This window comes from Sporothrix schenckii, assembly GCF_000961545.1.
Source record: "Sporothrix schenckii 1099-18 chromosome Unknown Cont47, whole genome shotgun sequence".
NCBI classification, from domain to species: Eukaryota; Fungi; Ascomycota; class Sordariomycetes; order Ophiostomatales; family Ophiostomataceae; genus Sporothrix; species Sporothrix schenckii.
Window position 1 is genome coordinate 4148067 of NW_015971148.1, and position 14524 is coordinate 4162590.

The 14524-nt window shown below is 53.3% G+C and overlaps 5 protein-coding genes across 5 annotated transcripts; 3 read left to right on the forward strand and 2 right to left on the reverse strand.

Moving 5' to 3' along the window:
- Positions 1-86: 86 nt before the first annotated feature.
- On the forward strand, positions 87-2667 carry SPSK_03997 (uncharacterized protein; the record flags this gene model as incomplete). The annotated part of the gene is made up of 2 exons (XM_016730812.1): positions 87-881; positions 964-2667. The coding sequence occupies 2 exons, from the start codon at positions 87-89 to the stop codon at positions 2665-2667; spliced, it is 2499 nt and encodes an 832-aa protein (XP_016585847.1).
- A 702-nt stretch (positions 2668-3369) lies between these two features.
- SPSK_04192 (uncharacterized protein) lies at positions 3370-5046 on the reverse strand (the record flags this gene model as incomplete). The annotated part of the gene is made up of 3 exons (XM_016731003.1): positions 3370-4439; positions 4509-4647; positions 4774-5046. 3 exons carry the CDS (start codon positions 5044-5046, stop codon positions 3370-3372), a joined length of 1482 nt encoding a protein of 493 aa, XP_016585848.1.
- Positions 5047-7304: 2258 nt separating this feature from the next.
- Positions 7305-9607, reverse strand: SPSK_04032 (WD40 repeat-like protein; the record flags this gene model as incomplete). The annotated part of the gene is made up of 4 exons (XM_016730845.1): positions 7305-8057; positions 8142-9097; positions 9212-9477; positions 9564-9607. 4 exons carry the CDS (start codon positions 9605-9607, stop codon positions 7305-7307), a joined length of 2019 nt encoding a protein of 672 aa, XP_016585849.1.
- Positions 9608-10011: 404 nt separating this feature from the next.
- Positions 10012-11430, forward strand: SPSK_04275 (molybdenum cofactor biosynthesis protein; the record flags this gene model as incomplete). The annotated part of the gene is made up of 1 exon (XM_016731086.1): positions 10012-11430. The coding sequence occupies one exon, from the start codon at positions 10012-10014 to the stop codon at positions 11428-11430; it is 1419 nt and encodes a 472-aa protein (XP_016585850.1).
- A 269-nt stretch (positions 11431-11699) lies between these two features.
- On the forward strand, positions 11700-12383 carry SPSK_04550 (molybdenum cofactor biosynthesis protein C; the record flags this gene model as incomplete). Its single annotated transcript, XM_016731353.1, has 1 exon — positions 11700-12383. The coding sequence occupies one exon, from the start codon at positions 11700-11702 to the stop codon at positions 12381-12383; it is 684 nt and encodes a 227-aa protein (XP_016585851.1).
- Positions 12384-14524: the final 2141 nt, after the last annotated feature.

Here is a 14524-nt window from a genome sequence, read left to right on the forward strand (position 1 = left end):
AAGTAGTCGTTGGGATAGTGAGGCATTCAGATTGTTGAATGCTCCAGCCCGTATCAGCATTCTGGCGACCTCTCGGCTCGGCTAGGATGCAAAGGGGAGAGGGTATGGCACCACTAGATGCAGCGGACGGGCGGCAGATGGATACTTCCAGCAACCAAAACAACAACAAGCGCGGTACATCGTCAGACTCTTCGTCGAATGTAAAGAACAACCGAGCGGCCCAGGGCGGACAGGCAGACGGAAATTCCAAGACCTCCACAGATTTCGGAAAAGGAAAGTTCAGTGGTGGCTCTGGTGGTGGCTCTGGTGGAGGCTCTGGCGGTGGCTCTGGTGGTGGCCCTGGTGGAGGCTCTGGTGGTGGTGGTGGGTTTGGCAAAGGGTTCAAGGGCAACGGAAACAACGATGCCGGAGGTGACAAGACCAGAGGAAGCAATGGCGACAGCAGCAGTACAAATAAGGGAGGTAACAGCGGAGGCGGTGATGGTGGTGGTGGTAGCAGCAACAACAGGGGCGGTGGCAGCAATAAGAACAACAACAGCGACAACAACAACTTTGGAGGCCAAAGTAGCGGCAGCAGAAGCAAGGGCAATAGCAATGGGGGTGGAAACACCAATAATGCTGGAGCCGGCGTTGACGGAAACAACGGCAACAGCAATGGGAACAACAGTGGCAGTTCCAGCAGTGCTGGAAGTGCGACGACCACCACCGCGGCCGGTAGCGGAGATGTTGGGAGCAGTGACAGCAATGGTGCCCAGGAGATTTCGTCAGAACAAATCGACACCACATCCGCACCAACGGATTCACCCGCATCGGAGGCACCATCTACGACGGACGCTCCTACTGTCGTTCTCACAACCTCAACCATTGTGGCAACTGGGACGGTAAGTGCAGCCTGCTGGTATTTGAACTTCACAGAGAGACCAGAGACACAAGATATTGTGTACCGGGCTAACATGGTGATAGGATGCCGTCGTGACCAGTTTTGTGCCGTTGATAACGACCGCAGCAACAACTGAGAGCACTGCCACAACTACCCACAGACCTTTCGCGCCATTTGTCCCCTTTGGGGCCAACTTCCCTGGCTCTGGCAGACCTAGTGACAGGAACGGTCCTGATGACAGAAAGCACAGGGGTGTCAACGGGACCACGGCAGATGACGACGACAGCAATGGTAGAAACGGGAGCGGAAACAGCGGCAGCAACAATAAGGGCAACAACAATAACAACAACAACAACAACAACAACAACAACAACGGTAACAACGGTAACAACAGGGGCAACAACAACAATAACAACAAGGCGTTGGATCCGACGGCCGAAAGGGCATTGATATCTGTTGGCTCCATTGGTATGTTCTCCGTCAATACGGGTCCCAGCTTCATCGTCTTGTGCCTAACAAGAACAGGTGCTTTTATCGTGATTTGCTTTATTGCTTGGCTCGTCTGGAGGGCCTGTAAGAAGCAGAAGCGGGAGAAGTTGCAACGCGGCAATGCCTCAACGTTCCCGTCCCACGATGGACCCTTTTCCACCATTGCTAGACTGCCTCGTCGCATATACGATCGTATTGCCAACAAAATACCCTTTGCCAGTAGGCAGCACAAAGCATGGCAGACGTTAGAAGAGACCAACTCTTCGAACGTGGGGCCCATGGCGGCTAACAATGCGGCTTCTTCGAATATGACCCGCCTGGGTGGACCTACCTACGAAGAGAAAGGTGGTGACACGTTGAGGACCTTCGGCTTCGACAGAGACGTCCCACCGGCTATTCCCTCCCAGGTCTATTACTCAAGCGGATTGGGCTTGGGATTGCAGTTCCAGTCTCCACCAGAACAGGCCGAGGTCAGCAATGCCAACGGGATGCAGGCTGGTATGATGCGGTCGAATACGGGCGCTTCTGTCTTCACACACACTCCAGCAGCGTCGTTCAGCTCGTCAATGGTATCCGGCCAGTCAGGCATGCCAGTGGCCCCACCTTACGTCTTGAACAACGGAGCTGCCAATACGGGCCAGCCAACTGGCTCTGTGATGGCGGTTGACAAGGCTGGCCAGCAGTACATGACGGACGATAATGGCAGCGTGGCGAGCACACTGCGGTCACGCATGCCGGACCCATTCTACAATCAGTCGCAACTGGCACGCCAGCCGTCTGACGCATACGACCCGGCACGGCGGCAAGTCAACCGCGCCTCGGAATTGTCTTCTTTATCATCCGGCTTCGGTGACGGCGAGATCCTGGTGCTGGCATCGGATCAGCAGGCGACGCAGCCCGGCCAAATGCCACTGGCTGCCCAGCGTCCGTCGCGGGCCTCGACTGGCCCACCATTGTCTGCATCAGCTGGCGCAGCTGCGCGACTCTCGTGGATGCGGAAACAGCGCATGAGCCGCGAGACAGTCTACACCGAATCCAGCGAGGACCAGCCGGCAAAGTTCCGGTCCGTCAACTCGTGGGTCAAGCAACAGACGGGCCGCGTGAGACGCGGACAAGCTAGCATTGACATGACGACGAGCGCATCTGCCGGTCGCGACGCGGCAGGCGATGTGGCCTTGGTGGTTGGCAATCAACCTGGCATTCCACACCCCTTACCCCGAGAGCAGCGGTTGACGATGATGGACGACGGCGAAGAGCCACGGCGGCCGGATACCGTCCCGGGAATTCAGATGGCGTAAGCGAGAAAGGAGGAGGAGACATGCATGACGTGGTGGAAATGCCAAAGCTGATTGGAATATCACATTATACCAGGCAAACGAAAGTGATTTCAAAATATCTTTTTCCAATAATATAATTCGTCCAACTTCTCGAAAGTGGCGTTTGTTTTATAATTTCCTTTTTCATTATCTTTCTTTTCAACTACTTTTTATATTTTTTCGTATTTTCGCACCTTTTGTTATTCATTTTTCACGTTCTTCTCTTCTTTCTGGCGTACCACATTTGCAACTATTTGGAGTTTGGGGACTAGGTTTGGGCCCTTCCTGTCTTTCATCCTCGTATACACTCTTTTATTATCTCCATATTTCCCTCGTTTCCTTCCCACAGTGGTTTTTGGGCCTGGCGCTCAAGAAAGCTCATGTCTGCGCAAAACGCGACGCATCTTAGCAGGAGACATCATAGTCGACAAACTTGGTGAACAATGACCATGAAAAATCAGTGGCAACGTATATCTTCAGTACGGATGTGTCACCGTGAAGTAAACCGTACGTGCCGAATAAAAAATAAGAAAATTGCTAGATTATACGAGAATAAAAGCAATTTACAAATTAAGCAAAACCATATGACAAGGAAATTGTCACAAAACAGACGAAAATGTAAAGATTCATGAAATATGAAATATTCTCTTTCAAAATCAAGTAGACCCTTCGTCCCCCCAACTTTCACTTTCGGTGCTTGTGCTTGCGGTCGCGGCCCTTGGTCTCTTCCATAGCCTGCTTGACGTGGCCGTAGAGCGACTTTCCATCAACAACCAGGTTATGCGACTTCTCTCGTTTCGGCTTGGTGTCTTCCGTCTGACCTTTTGTAGACAGCGTTGCCGATGCATCTACACCAAGACCAGCATCGCCACTGTCCATAAGAGTCGACGTGGCAATGGGTGGCACATATGACGACGTCGACGACGGGGAGCCACGGACTGGCAGGACCATCTCCGTGGCCAGTCGCGCTTCAATGTTCAGGCCGAGTAGCTTGGTCTTGTTTAGCTTGCTGACCGCCGCGAGGGCATCGCTGTGCGTATTGAAGAGCAAGAATGCATGCTGGCGGTTTGCGCTTGAGCTTGAGCTTGAGCTTGAGCCCGAACTCGAGGATGGTTGGTGTGGGAAACGCACATCTTCTTGAAGCATGTGCCGGCCGCCCACGGCCGAGATCAGGTAGGATTCGAGCTCTTTGGAGGTTGCATGGCGCGAGAGGTTCTTGACAATGACCTTGGCCGTTTGGGAAACTCCTTCGCCAGTGGCATGACCAGCTTGGTGATCGTACCCGTACCCGTAGTGGCCAGAGCCGCAGTCAACGCCGTGTTGGCCACTGCTGATGGGCGTGTGGTGCGGTTGCCACGATCTGGCACTGCTGCGGGCGCCTTCATACGGCTGGTACGAGTTGAAGCTCGGGGGCATGGCTGTCACAGTGTGGGATACTGACTCCGCAGGGTATGGATAGCCCGACGAAGACGAGGCACCGCTGCTATAACCGGAATCATAACCATAGCAGGCGTTGTACTCGACAGGCGCTGAGGTGCTCCCGTTGGCCGTGGCGCAGTAGCCGTAGTCAAGACAGGGAGACACAGCGGCATGCGGCGATAAATTCGGCGCTCCCGCCCCACGACCGATGGTCGACGAGGAAGCGTTGGCTGCCGCGCGCGTCTTCTTCTGGTCCCAGATGTAGACCGGCTTGCTGCTGTTTTCAATGGAAGCGGATAGGATGTACCCCTTGTAGTTGAATCCATGCAAGTGGTCTGTTAAAAGCAAACAACATTTGTTAGTGACTTATTTGATTTTGTACCCTATGAATTGGTCAAACTAACTGTAGACTCTGTAAAAGTCTTGTGGGCTGCGGACACGCACCCAACCTTCGGATGTTCTACCATTGATGAAGCACTTGTCGACGGATGCAACCTCGCGGGAAAGAACCTTGAGGTCCGAAAAGTTCATCTCAGGAGGCAACTATTAGTGTGGGTAGAGCAAATATCTGTATTAGCCATAGCTCGCCAATGCGGTAGTGAGAAAAGAGAGGGAGTGCGGGCCTTAGGGTCTGGGTATCGGCTAAGGGATCAGAGCAGTTTCACTCACGTTGGCGACTAAGACGTAATAGATGCCGGATACCGCACCCGACTCCACGGCGTGCTGCACAAGCTCGTGCTTGGTTGCTTGATTCATGACTTGCTGTGTCTTTCGAAAGATGGTAGTTTGGTCTGCGCTTTTGAAGATTAGGTGTGGTTGAGGCAAAGTCAAAATCAAGGTGTGAAAGACTCTGACACAGAGATACTTGGTGTCTGGAATGGAGGGAAAAGAAAGACGGATACCGAGACGATGAGATCTGGTGATGCATTCTGCCATATCCATTGTATTTGTCTGGACAGGACGACGCCGTCATATAAATAAGCCAAACAGCATGCAAAGACAACAGAGCAATGCTCCTGCCTCTAGGACGTATGATAACATCTTTCAGTGTGCTGTTAGGTGGTATGCCCAACGGCAACTTTACTCGACCCAGGGCGATGCCCTTAACGAACGTCGCTTTCTCTGCTTTGGGGCGTCCGCATGTTGCAGAAAAAAAACCCGCAATATTCAGTCGAAAATAGGAAAGAAAGCAACCACAAACAGCTTGGCAAGCGACACATCATCACCTCCATGAACATGCATCGTGTGTATGGAGAGTGCAAACGGCGACGATGCCGTCACATTATCCTACCCCCACGAAACATGGATTCTTGGACAGCTAATTGACCAAAAAGATCCAGAACTTAAGCGAGTGTAGCCAAAAAGTAATTCGTGCAAGAGGCGAAGTCCAATGGCCTCGGGCAGGGACGATTCTGCCGTTTTGAGATATGCCGGCCCGGTCTAGAGCGTCGATGGTATTAGGAGCGGTGCGCGGCGCCTGTCGAGAACATACTTGACACATATGAGATGGACGCTGGCGACCGAATTTCGTTTGCCATTTTTGAGCCCGGCGCAATTGCGACTGAAACGTCACATGCTATGGCGACTGTGAGTGGACAGAACCGTCAGCGCATGCATAAAAGAAGTGTGCCGTTAAGCATGCTGATGGGCGCGAATACGACTTCCTACAGAAAAGCTGCAGCCAAGTATCCGTGATTGACCAGGGCGGAGAGAGACCTAAGACGACTATGCGAAATAAAATTTGTAGTTGATCATCTGCTGTTAGGCTCGCATGTAGAATTAGAGACACGACAGTACAGTACTGCTGTCAAGAACGACAGCCCCGGTGTACTGACTGTGGCCGTCTAGGATAATCAATTGTCGACAATTGTGAGGTGCGCCGAAGTGTGCCCAGTTGCTGAATCTGTTTCCTATATGACCATTGAAGCCGAGACGCACGCTCTTGCAAGTAATCGTAATTGCTTGCTTTACCAAGCTGCTGTTTTTGGAGTGCGCGGAGGCTGGGCTTTGAGATTTGCTTTTTCGTTTCTCGAGGTCTCTTTCTTGCAGAAATTCAGACTGTACTTTTGGCACGTCGTAATGTGATGACAGCGGTTACACAGCATGGCAATGAAGAGAGGCTTGAACAAACAGAAAGGTCGAGATTTTGGTGACGAACGTTGCCGAGTTCCGGTACCGTACGATCGTTGGGAGTGGTTGGTGGATTTTCAATTCTTTCTTTTTTGCGTTCAAGTTTTCAGCGTAAAGGATAGGGGCCGTCTGTATGTCGATTGGTTTGATTCAAGCGAAAGAGAATGGCCAGGCCCGATGTTCTATGTCGAAGATGCTGGCCTCCATAACATTTCGGAGGTCAAGGCTGAAGCGGTAATGTTGCCTCGGGGTAGCATCTGTCTCCTTTCGCAAAAGCTGGCTTCCTTTTAGAGATCCTCGCAAAGAATACTCGCATGGATAGGTGTTCGTTTGCACAATGTTTGCGTCGTATTGTCGGATTGACAGCTGGCACCTCGTGTCGCCGGTTGGACCTCAGCATCCCCTGGTCATACCACCAGGCGCTAAGAACGAGCCCAAGAAATGACTTTTGAGTCACACTTTTTGGACCCGAAGGACGAGTTATCATAGCAGTCTTATTAGGTTTCATGCTTGATGCGGCTCGGGCCATAGGCGGGCGGGGATCCTACAACTGAGCAATATCTCGTCATTACCCCAAATTCAATGTTGACCGGTTCAGGAACCTGCGCCGAACTGCTGCAATCTGATTCATCGCATCAATGGTGTTGATTGACGTATGGCAATCGAAATGGCCCGTTTTGCGCAACGCTAAACGTGACAGATTATTTTCGCAGCTGTGGCAGCACGAATCTCCTAGTTGATCTGCCGGGTAGACAGTAGATTGATTGCAATATGTTGTACTCTTCAACCGCCCTCTCTGGCCTGCATAGCAGCTATACCGATAACGACCGTGGCAGGACAGAGTTTAGTGATAACCTGGCTGTGTTGTCACTGGTATGGTCACACAGCATCTCCAGATGTGGGCTTGCTTCACGGTGTGTTGTCATTATTCGCCCATAGCAGTAAACATAGGGCGGGCTGAAAAGAACTGCTGTGGGAGATCCGCAATTGGTCGGTTTATAGAAGGAAAGATGGGCGCAGCGGTGAGAAATACTGGAAGCCGAGAGGACGGGGAAACGGAACACAAGTGCCTAGTCCTCTCTTTTGTAGTGGAAGGTATCATCCAACACACTGGCGCCTTCGATTTCCACGCTTGCGGGCACAAGTTCCAAGGGTGACTCCTCTCTCACTCGATCTTCAAGGGCCCATTGCCTATTGGACAAGTAGGAAGGTGCTGCTGGGATGTCGGCCTCTGGCCACGGCACTGAGTCGGTTGCCTTGTACTCATGTTGGTCGCCCTCATCAAGCGCGACAAGAGAAAATTCGTGTCCATCCGAGTAAAACAGCGAAGGCGGGATACCGTCGAGATGTAGCCATGTTAAGCGATGTTTTCCTGTTGGGGCGCCACTTAGTGGAAGGTGGCCTTCGTTAGTTGTGAGAGGATAATAGCGCAAGAAGTCGCCGACCTGAGGAGGCTCATCCTTGAGGGGGTTCCAGACGACACCCAGCCCTTGGTGCTTTTCACCGTCGCATGTGATGAGTAGGGTGGCGGGTGTAGAAGGGTGCCATGTCGCAGCAGACACATTCGCATGGAGCATAAGAACACTGCACAATTGTCCTGTTTCCGCGCTCCAGACCCAGACAGTAGTGGGAGCCTCTTCCAAACGAGTTGCAAGAAGGGCGGATGCACAGTCAAATGCCAATAGCGTGCATCCTGACGAGATTCCAGATGCGTCAGTGCTGGTCGAGGCCGAGCGGCCCGGGGGCGACACATCCTGCGTTGCCTCGACAAAGCTGTGACAAACACCGCTGACGGCAGATGGCCCAATCTGTTCCTGCCAAATCTGTTTGTTCTGGTAAGCGTTTCTTGTTTTTTGCACAATCTTTTACTAATCCCAGGCACTTCAGCCGGATACGGGCCGACTTACCATAGATGACGCGCTCGTTCGAGGGCGCAGAGATGTGGGATGAACAAGCCGTTTGTATGTCGTAATAGATGCCACGTCAATCAGTCGAACTGTGCGCGAGACATCACCAACGGCCAAGATCCGAGCGTTTGCTGAATACTGCACCAGCCTGACACCTGACCCAAGTAGCTCGTCGGCAATATGTGTATCGATGTGCGTCTCAAAATCGCCATAACCTCCATCACCGTCACCGTTTGATTGTCGAGTGGCTCCGGCATGGGGAACACCGGTCCAGGTTTTGAAAATATAGCCGTCAGGTGTATAGAACAGAATTTTGCGGCCGTATGCGGGCGACTCCCACACTGTCAGCCAGTGGCCGTCAGGACTCCAGACAAGGCCCTGGGCATCAATAGTGTCGGGGGCCCATGATGCAATGGGAGTTGACGCTGCCGGGTCGTGCACACTGACCCAGTCTTTGCCTGCAGTGCGTGTCAGGAGGGAGAGGTGGTTGCTGTCTGGCCGGAACGAAAATCCACGACTGAAAACCGAAACTGAACTAAAGAGCTTCGGGTTCAAGATCTCGACCGTCTTGCCCGTCAGCAAGCTGAACACGGCAAACTTTACACCATAAGCAGAACAGAGGCACACTTGGTCATCGGAAGGACCAAAGCCGACGAAGGCGGGCTTGGCAACGACGGGCAGTGACGGGTTGCGAATCACAGCACGGAATGGCTTTTCTTCACCACCGGTCGAGGCCAGGACAGCCGCCACCAGAATCTGGTCTGCCGTAGCCACCAGGACACGCTGTGAAGTCGGCGACCATTGGAAGCTGACGATGGCCGAGACAGACAGGTCTGTTGGAAGCTCTATTACGTCGGCGAACTCCTCGAGACGGTCCACAGCTTGAATGTGTATTCCAGTGGGAAGCAGCGTCGCCACAAGCCGGCCATCTGGGCTGGGCAGACAATGCGAGGAAGCTGCGAAGCGCGTTAGAAGAATGCCGGCGCATGCATCGTGACGAGAAAGCCAAGATGATTGGTAATGGGCACGATGGACCTAGAACACCACTCCCTAAAACGTTGATGACGTACCCTTGAACTTTCTAGAGAAGCGCATAATGGCTGGAGGTCGGTGGGCGTTATCGGAGATTTGGGGTCTTGCGATGGACGCGTCGAGCTCAGAGTGTGTCTCGGGCGCGTTGGGCTCATGTGGTACCGCAGTAGAAGCTCTCGTACTGCTGTGCTGTCGGTATTGATTGACGAGGTTACTCAAGAGAGCTCGATCGGACGTCTGGGATTCAGGGATAGTTTGTTTATCGCAGAAGCCATTCGCGGGGTTGTGCAGAACGTGCCTTCCTCTGTTTACCAATTGCCATAATGGGACTAATGTCAAATATCCCCACCAGGTTCTCCGTGTGACATTGGCTTTCGAAAGTTAGCGCACTGTGGTTCCTGCCGCGATGCATCGGAATGCAACGAAGGACGCATGGCGGGAAGGCGCTGTCCAGATTGAACCGTCTTTTTGTTTCGAACCTCCAACGCTCTTTCCATGCAGGACAAAGTAAACAAACATCTTGAGTACAGAAAGTTCGACCGACTAGTGTGAAGGAGCGCTTGCCGCCGTTATTTTGCCACTTTACCTGATGAGTAATTCTGACATGTGGGTTCGCTGGTTCTCAGCACCGTGTGCGGAGTAAATTATTGGCATCTCCGCAGAATACGCGGAGGTGGCCGATAAAGCTCAACTCTTCCGCACACACATAAAGACAAGCAGCCCCACGATTGCAATGAGTGGTCTTGGAAAGAAAACACGTCCTTAGCATTCGGCGGTTTCATATTTCTTCTGGCATGCATCCGAGTACAACCTCTTCTTGCAAGCAAAACACATCGCCATGCCGTTGAACAAATCGTCGCCCAGCTTTGGGTGGCGAATGCTGCGGCTCGCTTCTCCCCAATGCGGCCTCTTGGCATTACGGCCACATTCAACAGCCGGCCACGTCCGGCGGACGATTGCTACACGGGCCACGTCGGCAGCGAACCTGAATGACGGTGCCCCGCCTCCCTCTGTTGATCGCTTCACTGCGGGTCCAGCAACGACTGAGGTGCAGAGGCCCGAGCGGGAGCCCGGCCGTCGGCAGCGACAGGAACAACTGAAAAATGCTCGACCGTTTTCCGAATTCCTGACCGATGGCTTTCAGCGCCAGCACGACTACCTGCGCATATCGCTGACGGAGCGTTGCAATCTGCGGTGTCTCTACTGCATGCCCGAGGAGGGTGTGGAGCTGTCGCCGGAACGGAACCTGCTGACGACGCCTGAGATTGTGCTGCTTGCCAATGTGTTTGTGGCGCAGGGCGTCAACAAGATCCGTCTCACGGGCGGCGAGCCGACGGTGCGGCGCGACATCTTGCCGCTGATGCGGCAGCTCGGCGCGCTGCAGCGCCTCGGCCTGCGGGAGCTGTGCCTGACGACAAACGGGCTGGCGCTGCACCGCAAGCTTGAGGCCATGGTCGAGGCTGGTTTGACGGGCGTCAACCTGAGCCTGGACACGCTCGATCCGATGCAGTTCCGGTTGATGACGCGACGCGACGGGTTCTCGGCGGTGCAGCGGAGCATGGATCGGATTCTGGAGCTCAACAAGGCGGGCGCGGGGATCCGTCTCAAAATCAACTGTGTCGTGATGCGTGGGCTGAACGACAACGAGCTGGGCAAATTTGTGGGGCTGACACGGGACCACGACCTCGAGGTGCGGTTCATCGAGTACATGCCGTTTGACGGCAACCGGTGGAGCACGGGCAAGATGGTCAGCTTCAACGAGATGCTGGAACGCATCGGCGCGGACTACCCGACGCTGCAGCGCATGGTGCCGGACGCACATCACAACGGACCGCACGATACGAGTAAGACGTACGAGGTGCCTGGCTTCGCGGGCCGCGTGGGCTTCATCACGAGCATGACGCACAACTTTTGCGGCGGATGCAACCGACTGCGGATCACGAGCGACGGGAGCCTTAAAGTGTGTCTCTTTGGCAACGCCGAGGTCTCACTGCGGGATATTATGCGGCAAGCCAACAGTGGGGAGCCCATCGATGAGGCGGCCATGGCCGAGATGGTGCGGCTTGCTAAAGAGGCCTCGTCCGCCGCTACGGCACAAGAACCCAACTTGGACATACAGTTGAGCGATGTCTTACCAAACGCCTCTGAGCTGCTCGATGTGATTGGCATGGCAGTGAAGCGCAAGAAGGAGCGCCACGCGGGCATCGGCGAGCTAGAGCACATGAAGAACCGGCCGATGATCTTGATAGGTGGGTAGTGCTTTTGCTCCGCAACGAGATGAGCCTCACTTTCATGTATCCTGTATTCAGACAGGCAGGACAGGTGGGTTGAATCTGGAGAGCCGGCTTTGCGACATGGGGTTGGTTGCAGGATGCGTGAGGACCCGTAGCTAATGTTGACATAGACCGCAACCGTCACCAGCCTTCACTGTCAATGTATAGCTGTGCTGGCCTTGTCCAGAGTTGGGGCAGACAGCCAACAAATGGGACGGCCTCATTACCCATTCTCTCACCATACCTTTCACATATGACAGCTTCGCCGGTAGCATGCTCAATATCTCAGAGAAAGGTGTTTTACTCTACGGCTGGCCGACTCGGCCGGAAAAACGATGGCAAGACCGGAGGCCGGACGGCGTCTCAACACACGGTCGAGGAAGAACCCCGTCTGACTCACGTCTCGGCATCGGGGACGGCACACATGGTTCCCGTGGGCGAGAAAGCCGTGACGTCGCGGACGGCAGAGGCGGCCTGTACGGTACGGTTCTCAAGTCCTGTTGCAGTGGCCCTGGTTCGAGCCAACGACATGGCCAAGGGTGATGTGCTCGGCGTGGCACGGATCGCTGGCATCATGGCGGCTAAGCGGACGGCTGACCTTATTCCGTTGTGCCACCCACTAGCTCTATCGCAAGTTGCAGTCGACCTGGCCGTTTCTGGGGCCCATAATAACAACGACGACTACAACGACAACAACGACAACAACGATGACGACTACGGGCATGTGGATATACGCACTACCGTGCGGTGTGAAGGCAAGACGGGTGTGGAGATGGAGGCTCTGACGGCCGCATCGGTGGCGGCCCTGACAGTATTCGATATGTGCAAGGCGGTGGACAAGGGCATGCGCATCGACGGCCTGCGCGTGGTGTTCAAAGATGGCGGGAAAAGTGGCCGTTGGGAGGAGAAGGGTGCCCCAGAGACAAAAGAACGGTGAAGGAACGTGATCATGGGACGTACGAGATGCAAGGGGGGGATGTGCATGGCGTCTGCATATACACGACTCGTTTGTTTTACTTTTCTTTTTTGGTGCCTTGTCATGGCATGGAGGTGTGTCTGTTGGCTTTTCCTTTGCGATAAGTACACAAAACGACCGCCAATCTGATTTTATTTCTTTTCTTAGATGTCAAGAATTAAACGTGTCGCCCAGGGCCAAAATGTTCGAAAAGAGTGGTGAAGAGAGTCTGGACCGGTCTATGGTTGAGCATCACAGCGACTGCGCCCTCCTTCGGCTTGCGACGGCTCCTACAGGCTGTCATGCAGGTAGTTCTAGGCGGCTCCTTCCTTCCCATCCGATCAATGCAATATGCAGAATGATTCGCAGTACGAAATCGATGACTGGCATAATCTGTGAAATGTCCATTCATCATGACTTGCATGACATGTGCGAGGCAAACTCGGAGGCTGTGATGATGAACGTAGCCACAGTCAGAAATGGCGTGGCCAGTGAGTTCTGTGTGCTGAAGATGGTTTAAGGCACTCCAGCTCTGACAGATGTTCTGATCCCCTAGTTCTCTGCACCGCGGCTAGAATGCTCCAATGACGAGCCTTTCCCACTTTTTGTTTGCTTTGCCATTTACGATGTCGGGTTGCCTCGTCGTGGTTGAAGGCTGTGTTCTTCGGCCTCTCCATTTCTCTGTGCTTCGCTGTTTCCCCCCATTTTTTTCTTCTTTTTTCAGGGACCCAAAAGTGTCGCGTGCTCTTTCCTTGGATACTGGGGACTTTCCTTGCTTCCTTTGCGATTCTTGTTTTTTATGGAGCCCGGAGACGCCTGGAGGGCGCCTGCCACGGCAGGTGGCGGCCGCCTACTTTACAGCTTTTCCTGCGTTTCTCGCCGAGGCCGATGATGCTCCGCTGTCTTTGAGGATCTGCCTTTTGACAAGACAAGGACAAAGTCTTGCTTTCTCTTTCCTGTTTCGTTGCCATTTCCGAATCAACAGACAGCCGCATGGAACTGCCTCGACGCGATCAATCGCCGTGTTTTGTTACGACGCTTTCCTCGCCTCTTCCCAGGCTGCCTCTGGTCGGATATGTCCTGATAACTCTGCTTTGCTCTGGGAGACTGCTTACGATATATGATGTGCAAAGTGCTATCCGGCCCTCTGGCTGTGCATGTTTTTGCTCGTTTGCCTTGCGTTGTAATGACAAAGTACGACATACTCTGTAGTTATCGTTTTTTCTTCATTACATGTCTTGTGTTTTCTTATTTCCTCGGCGCCCAGAATTGCTACCAGCGCCGGCGATTCCCATCATCTTAATTTAGCGGCGGGAGAACCGTGGCGAGCGTGGGAAGGTCGGCTACGAGACAGACTTACATCGTACAAAAGCAATTCTCGCTCGTACTGTGTAGACCCGACAGCCCGTAGCGTGGGACGCAGAGCAAACTATTAGCTAATGGGCTGCCCATTTAGGCAAGGAAGGTAGTCCTGTAGCCACTGTACCTGGCGCTGGACCAGGTTCTGGGTTTTCTTTTGAAGTATTTTACGTTGGATCGGCATGTCTTTGTAGCAGTTTCCCCATTAAAATAGTGTTCTGCGATGTACTGTACTCAGTACAGTGTCAACAGTTGGCACTTTGAGATAGAACCACTTCCCCATTTGGTTCGTATACGAGGATTGCGGCCCCTTTTCAGCGAGTGTTTATGAGACTGTTGGTCTTGGGGGTGTCTTGGAGCCTTGGGCCTGGATCATCTTGGATCTTGGACCTTGCATGCGTCTTGTTTTTGCTTCTCCGGTATCATAGTCTTCCTACCAGCATTTCTTGCTTGTTTCTGTTGTTGGGACTGTATGAGTGTACTCATCCAAACTTACGAAATGAAATTGAAAACCGCAATCTCAAACAATATCGAGAGCGGCCCTTGTTGGCCGTCCGCGGCAGGATATCGCTAAATAGCAGTACGGCATACCGCATACAACGGATGTCCCTTCCCTTTCCATGGGTCGGGCAGTGCGTCTTCAACACGACAGCATTCTAATTCATTTACCTTGTGCGACTTACAGGCGGCCCGGGGCTGGGATAATACTCCCCGAAATGACCTGTCGTAGGCCGAGCTGGTCGGTGTAAATGATTTTGGCACAC